General features: G+C 52.5%; 1 protein-coding gene across 1 annotated transcript in view; it reads left to right on the top strand.

Annotated features, from left to right (window-relative positions):
- The first annotated feature begins 4,545 nt into the window (after window positions 1-4,545).
- The window catches only part of LOC149366586 (uncharacterized), a 34,376-nt gene continuing 19,554 nt past the window's right edge, over window positions 4,546-19,367 (top strand). The window contains exons 1-6 of the mRNA XM_089571448.1: window positions 4,546-5,052; window positions 5,146-5,283; window positions 6,583-6,699; window positions 12,877-13,011; window positions 16,447-16,692; window positions 19,179-19,333. Of these exons, the coding sequence (XP_089427574.1) occupies window positions 4,546-5,052; window positions 5,146-5,283; window positions 6,583-6,699; window positions 12,877-13,011; window positions 16,447-16,692; window positions 19,179-19,333 (1,298 nt within the window). The remainder of the gene's footprint in view (window positions 5,053-5,145; window positions 5,284-6,582; window positions 6,700-12,876; window positions 13,012-16,446; window positions 16,693-19,178; window positions 19,334-19,367) is intronic.

Raw genomic sequence — 19,367 nt, 5'->3', positions numbered from 1 at the left:
AGCGCTCCTGCAGAGGCTCGGATACCGCGAGCAGATGCGAGAAATGACGAGGACGGCAACGATCCCCGACGAGCTTCGCAAGACTCTCAAGGTAGCGCCAATACCAAAAAACATGGATCCCAACCTCCATCGAGGCAGAAGAGAAGCGAGGGCCGACTTCATCGAAAGAACATACGCTCCTCAAGCCACGACCGTGTATGCAGACGCGTCTTGGAGAGGAGGAGACACCAAAATCGCTGTAGCGACGGTGGTCGATTCGTCTTTACGCGATATGACCAGCGCGTCTCTCCGAGGCTGCACAGCTGCAGAGTCCGAGGAAGTAGCCGTTGCTCTAGCGGTGGCGGAGGGCTATAGAACCGGGCGGTCGCTAACAATACTCACCGACTCTCAAACAGCCTGCCGAAATTACATGAATGGCAGGATAGGTCGTCACGCGCTCCGTATACTCCTCGCAGCGAGCGACAGAATTAAAAACCAGGAAGAACAAAGCGACAAGATCCCACACAAAATTGTGTGGGTACCGGGGCACACGGGGGTGGCAGGGAACCAAGAGGCCGACAGGATAGCTCGAGGATACATTACTTTCCGAGCATCCGATGAGCCCGCGGAACTCGCGCCAGCACCCAGGGATTACTCGGCCATACTACAAAACTACAGAGGCAGAAGATTGCGGTATCCCCCACCGCACAAATCTCTCAGCAGAGAGGAAGCTGTCACTTGGAGACAATTACAAACAGGCTCTTTCCCAAACCTACATATACTAAACAAAATGCACCCCACCATATACGCGGACAAATGTCCCTGGTGCGACGGAAAACCTACTCTCTATCACATCAAATGGGCCTGCCAAAAGATAGACGTGGTCCCCAAAATACAAAACCCGAGTGCGGAGCAGTGGGAGACTCTGCTGTCCAGCGACCGCTGTGAAGACCAAGAAGGTCTGGTACAGCGAGCTCAACGGGCGGCAGTGGCCAGCGGAGCCCTGGACTGAGGGCAACCGACCACTGATTAGAGGCGGACGACTTCGACAGAGAAGACTCCTGGGGGTAAAATCAAGGAGAAAACGTCTCTGAAGATGCTCCCAAACCGCAGGAAAAAGGACTAGAGTAAAATAAAGTTTTTCCTTCCTTCCTTCCTTCCCAAAACAGGGGACCAGTCTAAGGACCGGTTGCGCTGGCTTAGAGGAGGTCGGCGGGGATCCCTTGGGATGTCGAGGCCTCCACCGCGCGCTGGATAAGCCGGCGTTGATCTGCCGGCTAGGAAGTACGTAGGAGAGACTCCCACGTCTCTGGGGTGTTCGGGTTGTTTCTGTTGTAATGTGTACAAGTCCACACCATGTGTATGAGAGTGGCTGGGGTTGATCAGTGTTTGCACATGGGGTCTATCTGTTGCGGAAAGATCTTGCTGTATAAGAGGGGGTATGGAAAACTGCCAGTTTGTAGTTGGCGCCATTGGACGGCCTCGCGTCTTGTTAGATCACGGTGTGCGGAAGGATAGAGACATCTTTCGAGCCGGTAGTGCTGTAGTATGTCCGTGTAAGTGGTGAGTAGAGAAGCGCGTGAGATATTAGTGTCAGAGGAAGCAGGGAGGCCGATCATACACTCTGCTCGGCAGCTGAGATCTCGGGTGGTGGTGGTGAAAAACTTTAATCAAAGAGAGCTTGAGGGTTAAAAAATAAATAAATAAATAAATAAATAAATAAATAAATAAATAACCCGGCTGCATGGTCGGTATCCTTAGTCCGGGACACCGCATGACGAGGCCCCGTATCGCGCCCGCTTGACCAGAGCCCTTTGGGACTCCAGTGTGGAGCAGTTGAGGAGGGCAGTCTCCCATGCCTCTCGGGTGGGGGTGGGGGAGGGGGGAAGGTGAGGATTCTGAGTACATGCCCACACCATGTGAAAAATATCGCAGATCTCTCCACAGTGCGGGCAGCGTTCATCTGTGTTCGGATCGAAGTGTTTTGCTATTGCAGGACAGAGAAGGGTTCCTGTCTGCAGGCGCCGCAGAGTTCGCTCCTCCGCCTTACTCAGCCCCTTGGCAGGTGCCGGGTAGAGACGGTGGTTGTCGCAATAATAAATTAGGATTTCGCGGAACCGCAGAAGCGGTTTATGAGCTTCTGAGCCATGAGAGCTAGGATGAGGAGCCCGGTGTGTGAGCGCTCGGGCGGCCGCATCAGCGGCCTCATTGCCTCGTAGACCCTGGTGGCCAGGAGCCCAGATCACTTTTGTGCGAGTTGGATCGGCGAGAGCGCGTCTTAGAATTTGCGAGGCCAGAGGTGATATTTCGCCTGCAAGATAATGTTCACAGGCCCGGCGAGAGTCTGTGATAACCGTTTTCGATTTTGGATCGGCGGCAGCGAGAGCTATTGCGACTTCCTCCGCTCGTGTTGAATTTGGGGCCCGAAAAGATAGCCCATCGACATTCATTCCCCGGTGGACTACGGCAGCCGTGAAGAATCCCGCGGGCGACGGCCATGTGTTGTCCACGTAATAGACGCCCTCTTTATAGCCATATTGCCTCTCAAGCGTGCGAACCCGCGCTTGTCGTCTGCCTTCATGTGAAGCCATGTCCATGTTACGCGGGAGCGGAGAGACCAAGAGCATGTGGCGCCACAGCACCGGGAGTTCTCCGTCCCCTCTGGTATGCATGTGTGTTGGATGTGTAAGCGGTTTAGTAGGCGGCGCCCAGGCACCGTCTGCGATAGCCGCGTATATTGGTTCACGAGGTGGGCCTCCCGCAACTCCTGATAGGAGTTTACCACTCCCAACGCCTTCAGTTTGGCGTTGGAGGTAGCCACCGGGAGGTCCAGTGCTCGCTTTGTTGCCTTCCTGATGATGGCGTCAATGCGCTCGTCTTGTTGTTTGGTGGTGCGTAGGTACGGCACGGCGTAGAGGATCCGGCTGGTCACGAAGGCATAGGCGAGCCGTAGCGCGTCCCTGCCCCGCAGACCACCCCGCTTGTTGGAAACACGGCAAGAGTGTGCGCCTGGACGTTTCCGCTGAGCGACTCGTGGGCTGGGGCCCAAAGAAGTAAGCGAGAGTTGGAAGAGGGTGCAGTAAAAAGGAGAATGTGTAACGCCTGGCAAGAGATACGGCCAGGCTATCCGTTCGGCGCGATGCCTCGCCCTTCGAACGCAACGCTTTTTGAGCAAAAGAAAAGCAGCAGTAATTCTCTGTCATCTCGGTGGACACCCGAACCGCACCGTACAAGAAGGGAGGAACGCCACCACCCGTCCGGCGCGAAGCGTTGCCCTTTGAACGCAATGCTTTTTGAGGAAAGGAAATGGCGCATTAATTCTCTGTCATCTCGGTGGACACCCGAAACTCACCGTAGAAGAAGGAAGGAACGCCACCACCCGTTCGGCGCGATGCCTTGCCCTTTGAACGCAACGCTTTTTGAGGAAAGGAAATGGCGCAGTTATTCTCTGTCATCTCGGTGGACACCCGATACGGACCGCACAGGAAGGTAGGACGTGGGAGTGAAAGAAAAGGGGCCGTAATGAAGAAACTGAAAATTGTATTTGAGCTCAGGAAATTAAGCAGTAACTGTCTCGCATATCTCCGTGGACACCAGTCAAAACGCGGACACATCTGCCGACAGGGCTGTCGACACTGCTGTGGACACGGCTGCCGACACGGCTGCTAACGACAGTATGAGGCATTAAAGGCTTTCGCCCTAATACGTGGTGTCCACTACCTGTCATTACTGTGGTTCATTGCGTTCTCTTCAAGAAACTCGCCAGATAGTGACGCCTCTTTTCCTTATCGGTTATATTCAGAAACTCTGTGGCCTAGAGCTCACAATTCATTTTGCGCCGTAGCTCGGCAGACGACGGAGGACAGTCATTGCCAGATACGTGGCCGCCGTTTATCAGAGTACGAAGGCAAAGAAATAGTGACGCGGTATAACACTGCAGTCGGCTCGAAATGAGCGGCGCAGGCGTTCCAAAACGTAAACACTATAAACTAGTTCTGAAAACGCGTTAGTGAGCATTGCCTTTTCTTTTATTATCGTCTGTTTGCTCTCAACTCTGACTATGACGGGAATCCAGCTTGCCCTATTCAGCACCCCCTTGTATGTGAAAACTACATTCTAGCGTCACTAGGTCCACGCACGGCTGCATTTTACTGATACGTCTAATATCTCGTGCCAGTCCTCCACATCGGGCGAAGAAGATGAAGAGCCACATCTTGCTCGAGGGGCACGCAGAAGGAGGCGTTCCCCCGCGAGACTGGTCGCTGCATCCGCACTGTCCCAGAATTTCTGCTAGGCCTACTACTCATCTGGGAGGCAAAGTCCATCCACTGAAGAACTGCCTGAGGACAAGCCCAGCAGGGTCGCTGCATCCGAACTTGCCCAGGATATCTGCTGGGCCTACTATTCAGCTGGGAGGCAAGGTCCATCCGCCGAAGAACTGCCTGAGGACAAGCCCCAGAGGGTCGCTGCATCCGAACTCGCCCAGGATTTTTGCTAGGCCTTCTTCTAGGCCTTCTACTAAAGTCCATCCGCCAAGGAACTGCCCGAGGTCGAGCCCCGGAGGTCATGGAGAAGCGGGAGAGGCGTGGTCGACAGGAAGATGAAAGCGTCGAAGCAAGGGGCCGCCGTGAACGTCCGACGGCTCCCTCGAGGGCACGCAGCTACGACCGAAAGGAGGAACGGGAGCAGTCGCGCTCTGGCAGCGAAGCAGGCAGCGTGGAACGGACGCGTCGTGACGGCGAGGAACAGACTTCGCCCTCGCCGAACTTTTCAAGGCCTGAGAACGCCGTCTCACCCGGCACAGACGAGCCGGACAAGTCACGGAGGCCGTCCAACGAGGACGCCGATGCGGAGCCTGTAGCGCGACGAAACCTGGCTAAGTCTTCCTCCTACAAGTCCGGCCGCAGCGCTCCTGTCGACCAGAAGAAGAAACGGGGACTCGAAAGGGACCAGAGTCAGAACAGCATCCACTCGGACCGTGACGTGTCGGCTGCCAGCAAAAAAGGGCAGCCGAGGCGAGGCGAAGACAGGAAATCCCCGGCGCCTGATAGCCCTGCTAAGACCGCCGGCAAGGTAAGCAAACCTAACGAAAAGGGAGAAGGCCCTAAAAAGGGTCCGTCAGGCGCGAAATCGAAACCTAGCGCTGTTGGAAAACCTTCTTCCCAGGGAAAGAAAGGCAGCTCTCCCGTATCACCTCAGAAGCACTCGGACGCGTCCCCTGCTACACCCAAGGGCGAAGGCGACGAGGAAGATGGCGACGAGAAACCAGAGCCGCAACTCATTGGTGGATGGCTAAACATTCTGGTAAGTGTCTAGCACTCGTTATTCACTTACGTCGGTCTCTGTTTCGGTTCCTGACGTCAGCTCCGCTGTAGGACGTGAAAACAGCAGCATTATAGTTTTTGCTTCTTGTCTACACAACCGGCCACTTACTCGGTGCGGTAGACGATATCAGGCCCGTGGGAGTACTTCATATCTGCTTCCCACCTCATCTGGAAATTCCTCCGCAATTCGCCCTACTTTAGATTGGGGCCTAGTATCGCACCTAGTGCTAGGAACCTTGTGCGAGTAACTCACCGATTTTTCTTCCATATACAGCGTCACCGAGTCTAACAGTTTGACACGCGATTCTTCACTATACGCGTTTTGTTGAAAGCTATGAAATCTGAATGAGGTTAAATTCTGGCAAATTGCCGCCGCTGTTGCTGAGTGGTCGTGGCGCTCTACTGATGTTTCGAAAGACACAGGTTCAATCCCGGCCACGGCGGACGAATTTCGATGGAGGCAAAATTCTAGAGGCCCGTGTACTGTGCGATGTCAGTGCACGTTAAAGAAACGCCGGTGGTCAAAATTTCCGGAGCCCTTCACTACGGCATCCCTCATAGCCTGAGTCGCTTTGAGACGTTAAACCTCCGTAAACTATACATTCCGGCAAATTAGGCTCAGATTCCTGAAATGGCTACTCCAAAAGGAGGACCAATTTCATGAACGCCGGCATGTTTTCTAAGAATATGATTCATTTCGCTCTTTTTCTGACTCTATTTGGGAATAACTTTTTAGTATTGAGGTAAGATTGAGACAAGTGAAATGTTTTCGGTATCCTCCAGGGTTCTGAGTCTGGCTCCTTGAATTACACGAAGGATTCCGTGATCACATATTATGCTCCAACCAATCATTTTAAACGAGAGAGGAGAACTCCCCCCCCCCCTCCGCACAAAAACCTGACTAAAGAAGAGGTTACGTGGCGTCGTCTACAGACGACATCGATACGCACCCCATTATTCCTCGCGTTCATTTATCCTGATCTCAACAAACTGAACTATAAACACTGCGGCCAACGAGCCAACTACAATCATATCCTATGGGACTGAAAAATAGAGCCACCTCCGGGTGATCTGGTTACCGCTCCTTCTCTCTAGTGGTGGGAGACCGTGCTGGCTAGCTCTGACCCCAGAACGCAAGTTCTGGCGGTGGAGTGGGCTGACAAAGCCGTCGAGGGCTGTGCACTCTCGACGACTTACCGCGACCTCTTAGCACCAAGTCCTTTCCCACGAATAAAATGTACCACACTCAGCAAAGAAAACGGTTCACCTTTATTTGCAGCGTGGCGCCGCTCCCACCCCTCTAGATGTCCCCCGGGACGACGAACGCGACGAGGCGGGAACTCCTGGCCCTCACGCGAGCCGAAAAAAGCTCGTTACGGCCAAGAGCGACCGCAAGGTACGTTATACTCAAATTTCGCAGCTTCTCTACCCCCTTACATCAGGCGTGACCCCCAATAGTTACACGCATGCCGCTAGACATGCACGTTTTAAGTCGTTGCAAACTGCGTAAGCATTATGAGGGACACGTAAGCGAGAACTCGCGAAAACCTCAAAAGTGCCGGGGATTGTTCTTCCCAAGAGTGCTGTAAATTACTCTAAAAAATTCAGGGGGCACTTAGTTGACCTAAAGTGCGGTGAGGCGAAAGCCTTAAGCGCAGTGTTGCTTCTTGTGTCACTGATGTGTGCTTCGCCTCGTGGAACGCGACAGCGTCTTGCAACGCTGCCAGGGAGTACACAGAACGCCATCGCCCGTTCGGTTCTACTTGCTCGTTGGTAAATTGGTTTTTGAGGAAAGGAAATGTATCTGTCTCGCATATCTCGGTGGACACCTGAACCTTGCCGTAACGGGCAGGGAGGAAGATGGGAGTGAACGAAGACACCCTATTCATTAGACGCGCCTTTGTTCATTCCAAACCTTCGAGCTGGCATGGCGGAGTGGTAGCATGCTCGTCTCGCACTCCGGAGACCGGGGTTCGATTCCCGAACTCGACTAATTTCCTACTCGGTTTTATTTGTTTGCCTGGCCTGATTAGCAAGGTTAATTAGGCTGATTGGGTAAATTAAGCAATTAACTAAACCCATTCCCACTTATTTGGAGCATTATACGATCCCTTTAATTGGTTGCATGGTTACTAGACAAAGTACAATTGGCCCCGTTTGAAATTCGCGCACTTTGACTTGACGACCGTTTTGACCAATTGAAAAGCGTGACATTTCTGTCGACAACTCCTGCTTACAACGATGAGGCATTAAAGGCTTCTGCCTTAAAATTTATTGCATAATCGTTTCCACCAGAAGGTGCACATGCGGCTTGTAGAGCACTGCACGTTAATGATCAGGTAGCACGGTCGGGCCGGAGAGGGAATGAGGGAGGTCGGAGACGAGGATGCGGGAAAGACGAGGAAAACATTATACAACTAAATTTACATTATGTACAAAGGAGCTTGTGGCGGGACGCTCAATGGTGAAACGCCTGAAGGTGAGACCCGCCCCTCGGCCGTACTCGCTGCAGAGTTTGTAAAGCGTTTTCTTTCCCTAGGTTCCCTATATGGGGGCCGGGCCTGCCGAGGAAGGAAGTTCACTGTCACACCCATCACACACTCTCTCCTTAGGGAACACGCCCCCGTCACGTGTTGGGAGAGGGAGAAATATGCCAACCACGTCGCGCAGAAGCTGGAATGTCCTCGAGCGGCGTTCCCGCGCATTTCATGCGTTCCAACGTGCGTTCGCACCTCATATAGCGGAGACGCTCGCTGAAGACTTCCTGGCAGACGGACGCTGTTTCCGCGGGTAATCCAGGCGTTGACCCAACGTGTTTTTCGTGGCAAGTCGGCGTTCCGCTGCAGCAGCGCCGTTTTTTTCCCACACGACGAAGGCGAAACGTAATTTGGCGCTGGGACACCCCCTTGCCAATCGATTTGTAAACGGCTCTGGTCACGTTTATTCCTAAAGCAGGAAAACCAATTGACACAGATAACCTCCGCCCCATCCCTGTCACCTCATGTGTGGGCAAACTAATGGAGACGATGGTGCGGGATCGGTTACCTGGATATATTAAAAGCAAACATATCTTTGCGAGCACCATGTTCGGAATCCGTCCACACAGATCCGAACAGGATGTCCTCCTGCAACTTAATCGGGAAGTCCTAGACCCCCTCGAATGCCCCCATAATGACCGGGTTGTACTCGCCTTGGATCTTAAAAGGGCATTTTACAATATAACACACGAGATCATACTCACTAACATTAGCGTGACCCACTGTTGCCTCAACACATTCCGGTACATAAGCCAATTTTTAATAGATCGTCAATCCCACATCCGAATTCAAGATAGAGAGCATGATCCTTATCTACTCGGCACGCGGAGAACCCCCCCCCCCCCCCCCCCCCCCCCCCCAAGGCGCGGTACTTTCCCCGCTGCTCTTCAATCTGGCCATGATGCACCTGCCGGCGCAGCTGAGTGGTGCCGCCGGCGTGCAGCACGCCCTGTACGCTGATGACATCACTCTGTGGGCCACGCAGGGCAGCACAGGTGACATTGAAACCAGCCTGCAAACAGCGGCGACGATAGTGGACCGCTACGCCCGCCGCTGCGGTCTTCAATGTTCCCCTTAAAAATCTGAATTTGTGCACCTCCGCCACTCACAAAAGTGCACAACTAAAATATCTCTTTCTCTTGGGAGTGGTCCCATACGCGAAAGTGTTGAGATACGGGCACTCGGACTCTACATCCACAAAGACGGCCAGACACTACATTTGCCAAACTCCGTGAGGTGGGGGCCAAGTGGGCCGCATAGTCCACCGGGTTTGCAACAAACGCGGGGGGTTACGAAATAAGTGTGCCTTGCGGCTTGCAAACGCCTTTGTAACCAGTCGAATTCTCTATTAGACTCATCGCCACCTATGGAAACAAGGGGAGGATGCGCTTGAGGTCATCCTTCGCAATTATTAAGCGTGCCCTTGACCTCCCCGTCACTACTACAAACCGCCGGCTTATGGCCCTTGGGGTGGTGAATACTTTCCGGGAGCTCCGGGAGGCGCACCTTACAAACCAGTACACGCGCTTCTCGCTAACGGAGTCGGGTCGCCGCCTTCTTGCTCGTCTCCATATCCAACACTCCACTCCCATGGAAGACAGGTTTCACATCCCAGAACTGTGGAGACGTGCCCTCCACGTGCGGCCTCTTCTAGCCAACATGTCACACGAAGACCATAACGGGCGGCGCCTGGCACGAGCGGAAGCGCTAGCCCGACATTATGGCTAGAAAGGTGTATACTACGTGGACGCCTCCGGTCCTCACCACGGGGGATGGTACACGGTCGCGGTAGTTCACAACAGCAACACAGTTAACGGCCTCACCTTCAGAGCCCGTAGTGCAACACAAGCAGAAGAGGTCTTGATTGCTCTCGCGGCCTCACATTCCGATTCAAAATACATAATCACCGACTCGCGAGGGGCCTGTCGGAACGTCGAACAATTCTACACTCCCTTCCTAGCCTTTCGAATCTATCAAAATTGCCTTCGGGATACGGACCCCCCACACCGTTACCTTATATGGGTCCCTGCTCATCAGTGGTTGGCAGGAAACGAGGCAACAGACGCAGCCGCCCGCGCGCTCTCTCACTGGGCTGTTTTCTCCTCCCCACCCGATCAGGAACCCGATCCTAATCCGATCTATATCTTCAAAGATATTACAACCTATTATCAAGACATTCATCGCCTTTACCCTGGCCCATGTAAAGGCCTGAAAAAGGCGGACGCGCGGCTCCTTCTCCGCCTTCTCACCAATACATTTCTGTGCCCGGCAGCACTAAAACATTTTATTGCGAAAGCAATACTGCTTGCGCTTTCAGCCCGTCGCGTAGCGAGGCCGCTAGCTACCAAGCGCGGCCTAACTCCTGCTCCTGCCACGCGCGGCGCGCTTAGCGGTCTGACGTCACAGCTAGAAGAGCGGGGCTCCAACTTGCGCCGTCGCGTAACGAGGCCGCAGCTGCCAAGCGCGGCCTAACTCCCGGTCCTGCCGCGCGCGGTTCGGGTGTCCACCGAGATGACGGAGAATTACTGCGCCATTTTCTTTCCTCAAAAAGCGGTGCGTTCAAAGGGTAAAGGCATGGCGCAGTAATTCTTTGTCATTTCGGTGGACACCCGAACCACAGGGAGGAACGCCACCACCCGTACGGCGTGATGCCTTGCCCTTTGAATGCAACGCTTTTTTAGGAAAGGAAATTCTCTGTCATCTCGGTGGACCCCCGAACCACCGTACAGGAAGGGAGGAAGTGGGAGTGAAAGAAGAGGGAAGCTTCTAGACAGTCATCCGTTAGCGTCAGCCGCTCGTTTCGGCGAACGAGGCACGCAGAAATCTCCCAGCACGTGGGGGCCCTCGTGTGGTGAGTATAATGCCATGTAAAACAAATGGGCAAAACTTTCATAAATAAGCTTTACTAAGAGCACTACCAAGACACACCACCAGGCAAACCAGGCGCAGCCAGGGCTACTGCTTTCGCTACTTACCGGGCTTAACGAAGCTAAGCCTCTAACAAATTTTTTGACCCCTCCTTTAACGGCAGCTGCCTGCACTGTAGTGCGGTGTCTTCTGCCACCTATCACACGGTGTCCCTCCAACCCGGCTATTCCCCCCATCCCCAACCCAACCCTGGAGGACTGGGAGGCGATCTTGCTCGGCTGCCACGACTTGCAGGCCCAACATTGATTGATTGATTGAAAACATCTTTATTTATTCAGTATTTTCAGAACATGTGGGTGGGCCGCCTAGTCCGGTAGTCCACTGGCTGCTGCTGCTGCGCTGGCCCTGCCCACCAGCCAGTGCTGACGGTCAGGATCATCGCTGAGCAGAATAGCAGAATAGATGCAGAATAGCTGCATCTGATTCCAATTCAAAAACAATTATTTCCGACTCGCGAGGGGCATGTCGGAACGTCGAGCAGGGCTGGGTACCATATCTAGCCTACCGCATTCTCCAAAACAGCGTCTACACCGGGGACCCCGCGAACCGGCGTATCGTTTGGGCTCCTGCTCACATGGGCCTTGAGGGAAATGAGGCAGCTGACGCCGCCGCCCGCGCGCTCTCTCACCGGACATTCCCCTCCGACCCCGACGATCAGGAACTCGAATTCACTCCCGCTTACTCCTTTAAACACATTGTTTTACATTATCAATCTGGCCATGGTCTTTATCCATGCCCGTGTAAAGGTCTCTCAAAGGCGGAGGAGCGGCTTTTGCTTCGCCTGTATACCAATACTTTGCTGTGCCCGGCAGCTCTCAAACACTTCGACCCTTCTTTCTCGGGCAGCTGTCCGCACTGTGCGGATAAGTCTTCGGACATTTACCACATGGTGTGGGCCTGCCCCTCCAACCCTGCTATCCCCCCTCACCCCAACCCAACCCGGAAGGACTGGGAGGCGGCCCTGCTCGGCTGCTCTGACCTGCAGGCCCAACGGGCCTTGGTCGCGCGAGCCCGGGCGGCGGCCGACGCCACTGGGGTCCCGAACTAGGGTCCTCCACCTAGTACTTGTAAGGGCTGGCCCCCTCTGGGTCAGCTCATGCAATACCTCCAGTAGTGCATGTGTAAATAAATGTTTTCCACCACCACCATCCCACTGCTCCTCCGAGGGGTTGGGAATGGGGTCAAGTAAGGGATTAAATTGGCATGCCCACACCATATGGTAGACTTAGTCGGGCGCGCCCGGGCGGCGGCCACCGCCCCTGGGGTCTCATACTAGGGACCTCCACCTTGTGTTTGTAAGGATCAGTCCCTTAAGGGCTGATCCAAACATACCTCCTGTCCCTTTTTAATAAATGTTTTCACCACCACCCCCAAGGCGAAACGTAACAACGTGACGGGAATTCGTAGGTAGGAATCCCTCTGCAATCGTAAGTTGGTAAAATTTAAGAATCTATATTGATTACAGAAATAATTATCCAGTCCTGTAACACTTAAAGAAAGAACTTTACCTATTTTTCTTGCTTTCAATTTAATTCGTTCTCTCCTATCAGCCTTATCCTCATTTCCCTATGCTTCTTTGCCGGTTACCTACATGCGTCATCTAGTATAAGCGCTATCTGGAGTGGCTGATACGCTAGCAGCGCAGCTCGTGGCAACTCTTCGACGTACCATTGCGTATTAGTTTTATTAGAACGATGCAACGCCGACGCCCTATCCTACCGCCATCTTTGAGTGCACTTACGCTTCACCTTTTCCTTCGGAGAACACCTCATCCACGCAGGGAATGCAGGGAGGCAAGAGGTAGACGGAAAATTTAGGGGCGGTGAATTGGATTGAAGGGGACGAGGTGCGATAGCATGCCCCTTTCTCTCGCCAGACTTCTCCACTTCTGATTCTGGAATCATAATATTCCAACTGCGCCACTATGCACTCCATGTCACATGCAATGGTCGTAGACAGGTTTATGATGTTGACAGACGCACCCCCGGATGCCACTTTATCGTGACGTGGCTGCCATCGCTACAGAATCATTCCACTATCTGAATCAGGAAGTGTCACACTCCAGCTCTCCTACATAGTGTGCTCTTTCTCCGGACTTTACCGCGCAGGTGGAGAGGAGGAATCCGCAGCCGTCCAGGGATGCTGCCCACAGCCAGGCGCCCAGCCACTCCGAGTCGACCTCTTACGTACAGCCTTACGACACACCGCTGAGCGTACATACGAGGGACTTGGAGAGCGAGTCGGTAGGCTGACGTCTTTGCCGGGGGGCACTTGTGATGGGGACAACCGAAGCACGTTTTTTTTTGTTCCACTACGGCAACCAGCGGCGCCTTCGGCTTTGAACCGTCAGCGAATGTTTTCATGAAGGATTGGAGGGCTGTTTATTTTAAATGACTCTTGATGATGCTCTGGTCGAAAATGTGTTACTCCGCTGTGGGGCGAGGCATGGGCCGGGGAACGTGTGAGAGTAAAGGCCCGGCTCCATAGACACTTCTGCGTACTACACCCCATGCGCGCTTGCGCGCTGTGCGCCGCGCCCCAAGGCGCAAAATAAAAGCGGTACACAGCTCCAAGCCTATGGCGCGAGTATGCGTCCAGTCGAGCGCTGCAGGTAACGCTTGGAAGACCCGCTCTGGAAGACACAGCAGAAGAGCGCTCACTGATTGGTCGATGCTAGCGCGCCGGAAATAGCATAAGCGCTGCCGCGAGTTACGTGCGCGCCGAATATCTGGTTTACTCGGATCCGAGCGTCGTGGACGCGCTCGGCGGCGACCGACGCGTCGCGCATGCGCAGACTGCCTCTGGCCGGCGCGCGGGCGCCCAAGCGCGCAAGACGCGCGCCGAAAAGGGCCCGTGGAGTTGGTCCTTAAATTATTCATAAAAAAGAGTAACAGTGGAGTTAAAGCCATCGCATTCGAGTGGTTTCGAGAGGTCCTTTCTTACCATACCCTCTACGAAGATTTTTATTGCGGAAGCAATACTACTTGCACTTTCACGAAAGCCTTTGCCGTGCCGCGGCGGTGACCACCATCGTGCCGTGGTGGTGACCACCATTGACCTTCATTTGACCTTGATTGCATTAGATTAGATTAGATTGGATTAGATTAGATTAGATTACATTAGAGTAGATTACATTGGACTGGAGTGGATTCAATTGAACTGGATTGGAATGGAATGGATTGGTTTCGATTGGATTGGATAACCGATACATCACCACAAGTCTAACCACAAGCACCACCACCAGCTACACTACCAGCTGTACCATGGCGTAGGTACGGATATTGCTTTCGCAATTACCGGGCTTAACCAAGCTAAGCCACAGCGAATTTTTTTCCCGTCACTTTGAGTAGCTACCGCCAGTGAAATTTCTCCGCTTAGTCCTACTTTAGCGGGAGATGGGATATAGGTGCACGCCAGATGCTTACTTCATCACCTGCCTTTACAAGTATTCTTGACTTTTGCGACGTGGCGTATTTCCCCATGCGCCCCCGGTGGCGTTTTCATACTCTGTGCGCTTGTTTTTTTTTTTTCTTTTGTAACTCGAAGTTCGTGGCGGAGGCGTTGTTTATCCTTGGGATTGGGAAATTAACGGCCTCCTTCACTTTGGAACGTTCTCCGCCGTACGTGCCTGAGTGAAAGGCCTCCAGCGAATAATCCAGCGGGTGGGAACAGTGCGCTATTAGACGTTAGCTTCAGGCTCAAGGACGCGGTTATCAGCACTGCTGTGCACGAAACATTGCAGCGCGCGCTAGAAGTGGTCTCAATATGGAGTTACACATTAGCTTTCTTGAAAAGGGTTTGCGTGCGAGTGCTCTAAGATGCGAAACTATGAGCGAGATCAGGGCTATACGAAAGTGACAGTACAAAGAATGCGCTGAATCATTCGTGGACTTGGACAAAAAAATATCGAACTAAATTCCAGTTTTGGTTTTGTTTGTGCTGAAAACGAAAATTGGGACGGGCAGGCGACGCGTTGTTGTGGGAAATTCGTCATTCCATTTTGCCATTGGATTTCCGTTCGCTTATACGTCACAACGGATGCATGGGTGTCAGCATACAGGACGAGATGGTAGGCCTAGCGAAAGGAAGTGCGGAAGTGCTTTGATATGAATTTTCGCCGTTCTTCGGGGCAACCGTGGCTCCAGTATTTTGCAGGCTTTCACCGAGGCACATTTCATGCACTGCGCTTTTTTTGTTTAAACTATACAATGCTGGTCAGCGGCTCTTTAAGGAGATGGATTGGTGCGCTGTACACCTTCACTCTCCCCTCGTAACTTCACAAACATACTCGCTCTGTGCATACCATTCGAGGGCGGACAATGTCTGGTCTACAACGTGAGTGTCAACAGCTGCATATTATCCTGCCCCAGGTGTTAAGCTTTGACTTGGGGCTGTACATGCCGATTCATTTTCCCAATTGTGTTGCGGATGTCCTTTTTTTCTGTTCTGCCCGTCATGGGCTAGCTGTTTTTGTTCTGATAAGGAATGTGGCCTAGGTTGCCTGACGCCAACTTCGATCAAGTTTTTCAGTTACCTTTGACCAATTTGTAATCCCTGCATTATGCCTTTTTTTATTAATGTGGTCGATCTCAGTATCCTCATTAGACACTGCAAACCACTCTCACAGGCGTAACTTTTAAGCCCAACGCACTGGCGCGGTTTTTTACACCTTTAAAAATGTTACCGCAGCCTGAATTATTACCCTAAGTTTACCACTAACATTATGTTCGGAGCTGTGTGATTGCAAATGCCCTTGATCCATATAAATTAATTTGTTTCTGCCTTTCGTTTGCGACTTTAATAATTTTGTATTTGGAATGTCCGGCCAGTCATCCCTCAGTTTATTAGACTCAGGAGCATAACAGGAAAACCGACAAGTTGTTTGTATTTTTTCGGCTGACGAGTACAGTTTTGCGCTAATTACACGACACAGCACAGCTGGAGGCAACAAGAAAACGTGGCTGTATTACGGTTACTTACCCCCCATCAGCAGAGCCAGCGAATACGTCTTGTGAAGAGACCGTGACATCCAGTGGCGTGGCCAGAAACATTTTTTGGGGGTGTTTACGCTGCCATTAGAAAAAATAAAAAGAGAGCCTGCGCCCAAGGAATGTCTTAGACATTTGCATTTTGCGGTAATTTACACTCTTACGTTGGCACATTTAGTTCAGCGTGTGTAAACAGAGACACAACTGTAACTTCAACTCGGTGGCTTGGAACAGGAACCATTTTTGCAAACAAGCCGACACTTTTATTTTCGTTTTTTGCATTTTTGCTAAATCCATGCGCTGTAAAATAACATGTGCGAAAAAAGGCTGAAAGAAGGCGGGATACAATGCGCAGAAAATTTCGGTGGGGAATGGGGGGGGGGGGGGGGGGGTGTTCTGACACCGAACCCCCCCCCCCCCCCCCCCCCCGACTACGCTTCTGGTGACCTCCAATCTAAACTTCTGTCCTCTCCTCAAATTCATATTTCAAAGCACTGCAAGAATTCGTTCATAGCTGGCGAAAAAATTCACGCCCGTTTCGAATCTTAACGGCGTCTTTAAAAAGTGCATCGTTTATTGAAGAGAACGGACAATCGAGGCTGTTGGTACGTCCTCTTAGCTGTACCCTGCAGTCATTACCGATGTTCTGGTTGGTGGCACCCCGTGTCATCAACGCTGCGTTTGTTCCAGCTCCTGGAGGAAGATGACGGCGCTGATGTGGAAGAGGCTGAGGGCTGGTGGTGGTGGTGCACCTGGTACAACATATGGCTGGGCGGCATCGTGTTTTCCATAGTGGTGGTGCTGCCCATCGTCCTCCTCCTGATGGGCCAGAAGGGACACATCTTCCCGCACGAGCAACCCGACAACGAGTCCGAGTCCAGTGACCCCTGGGCCATAGTGACGCCTCGCAAATCACCAGCTCCCATGATCCCTCTGGTAAGAAGCCATGACAACCGTCTTGAGGTTCCCTTGGTCACCAGGGGATCAACAAACAAGCGCACACTGAAGCAGAAAACAAGGCAGGGCTGAGTTTTGGAACGCTTTGTGTCGTTTCCTCCCTAGACTTCCGACTGCCAGCTCTTCCAGAGCGGCCTTGTTGCAGGGACTATGCTTTACTAATTCGTCTGTAAACCAAAGCTTAGTTTATTTCCCTAAACGGAAATGCCTCAGAAAAATTGGCAGTCACATACGTAGGGAAAGCGAGCGCAACGAAGAGGCAAGCGGTGTGACGTCTTGCCAAACGGCGGCGGCGGCTCCGCGGCGAGGCGTGCGGTGTGACGTCATGCCAGATGGCGCGGCGAGAGCGCGGCTTCCGCCAGCTGCGGTGGTTGCTAGGCAACGCGTCTCAAGGTTCAACGGCTCTGTCTCCTCGGAGCGCCGCCCCAGAGAAATCGCATGTAAAATGTGTCGTCGTGTTCAGTCAGTCGTCGGTGCTCGTCTGTCAGTACAGCGGAGGCTTGAAAGCGTTTAGGTATTAAAGGGCCTCGGGGGTGCGTTTCTGCCGTGACCAAAGGGACATCAACCATTACGACCTACGTCCCCCGGAAAAAGGGCCAATAAGCGGGCGATCAAGTAAAATGAAAACCAAATGAGCTACAGGAACATGCGGTCCCCGATTCTCTTTAGCAGCAGACATACAGTGGGTTGCTTGTTCTGTAGCCCTGCGTCTCGGTGGTGTTATATAAGGAAAAGGCGCAGGATCCATGGTAGTATACAGAAGCGCTTTCTTACTGTAGCGGGGCGTTTACTACAAAGCATAAGGCACACATTGTGTAGCCTCCTTGTTGCGGTACCACACTGTGATCTGCTGTATGCTAACAGTATGTGGAACCTTCAGGGCATATCTTGAGGAAACTCTCTAGAAAACGTTGCCCAGTAACTCAGGTTAATCTCAAATACATCAGAGGCGCTCCATTGAAGGAAACATACCGACAAGTACAGCCCATACAACTCCAGTCCAGAACCGAGGGCCTCGGTTATGGCAGCCTTGATGCCATAGGAAGCATAAGAGGGTTCTCACACAGCTTCAACCTTCGCCGTTTGATGACGTTCCACGTCACACCAGCGGGAACTCAGGACGTACTACGTCCGCCGTTTATAGGCGTGGGTGGCGCTGATGAACAGGTTGGATCAGTTGTAAACATATGTACCCCCGATAGTCGAAGATTAGACAGCAGCCGCCAAGCGAAGTTGATAGAGCACCGTACTCAAAATTCTGAGGTCGTCGGTTCGGATAACAACGGTGGCATGTGGTTGCTCTGTCTTCTTCCTTCTAATAACTTACCTTTTAGCCGTGGAATTATTAGTGTTTCAGTTGATTAACGAAACGCATTTAAAAAATGGAATCATTTCCCTTACGCTTTTCTTGTTATTCGGCGACAACTAGCTTTGTTCATCCACCGGCCAATTGGCCTTCCAGTTGCGGAAGTGGAAGATCCCGGCGTAGTCCTGGTTGAAGGACTGCTCGTCGGACACCACGTGATAGAAGAGCTCATCGTTCAGCGTCAGGTTGGCGGCAGAGGCAGCCATCTAACAGTTCCCACACTTCCTTGTACGACGTCAAACCTTGATGCTCCATCCACAAAGAGCATTAGAGAGTGACACACATCCGGAGGTCGTAGCCACATGATTGGGGGAACTTGGGGTCTTTGTTGCCCCAGACTGAGCTGCCCTTACAGGGGAACTCGGGGTCCTCAAAGAGCGTCCCATGGGCCCGGCACTCCTTGCGGAGCTGGTCAAAATCCTGGCTGCATCCACTGCGGTTCTTCAGGCCAGCACCACGCTCACCTGTACCCCGCCGCTACATGTTTTTTCCGCATCAGCACATCGCCCACCATGCAACACGTCGACCGGCCCGCCTGCGCGAGCGAATTCGTCTTCTTCCTCCCACGTCTGGCATGCGGCGGAGCCCACCTTCAGACAACGCCACTGACGCTACGACAGCGATCGCCGGCGCCCAGAGGCTTATAGAGACGTGGGAGATTCATTTGCCCTGCAGTGGGCGTAGTCAGGCTTATGATGTTGATGAACTCGTACATAGCACTTAGGCCATGAGGAGCGCACCAATAGTACGCAGCGCGGCTTCCTGTGTCAGTTTGGGAAAACGAAACTATTTTTCTTGCAGCGACCAACAAAATTTTCAGGGGAGTTCAACGCAGTAAGGATTGCAACTTAATGCACGAGAGTATCGCAGCTAATCGTCAGAGGCCAGTGTTGTTTGCTTTAAATCTAATATTGGAGGATCGTGCGGCAATTATTACAGCGTTGCTTATGGCACCATAACGTGAATATGCCAGATCAAGTAGGAAGGTGTAGCAGCCTTACGGCTCAGTACAGACATTTGTGCATATATAGGGTGCACTTTTTGCCCGAGAGCTTCTTACTGTGTGCTTATTGTTGGTGCATCAATTTTCGCACTGCAGGAAGACGCTTACAACGAGGACGAGATGGGAATTCCTAAATGCGAATATGTGGGTGTTTCATCTGAAAGTTTAACAATGCCGCCCGAGCCCCCCGCTACCACCTCCAGCACAAATAAGCCCCAGTACAGGCAGGTTATCTGCGTTGTCGATGCCATGTAAGTAAACGACCCTGATTCATCGGCCTTTTTC

This window comes from Amblyomma mixtum, chromosome 1 (genome assembly GCF_055824585.1).
Source record: "Amblyomma mixtum isolate Tamu chromosome 1, ASM5582458v1, whole genome shotgun sequence".
Classification (NCBI taxonomy): domain Eukaryota; kingdom Metazoa; phylum Arthropoda; class Arachnida; order Ixodida; family Ixodidae; genus Amblyomma; species Amblyomma mixtum.
The sequence above is the reverse complement of the archived record's forward strand: the minus strand, read 5'-3'. Positions and strand labels throughout refer to the sequence as shown.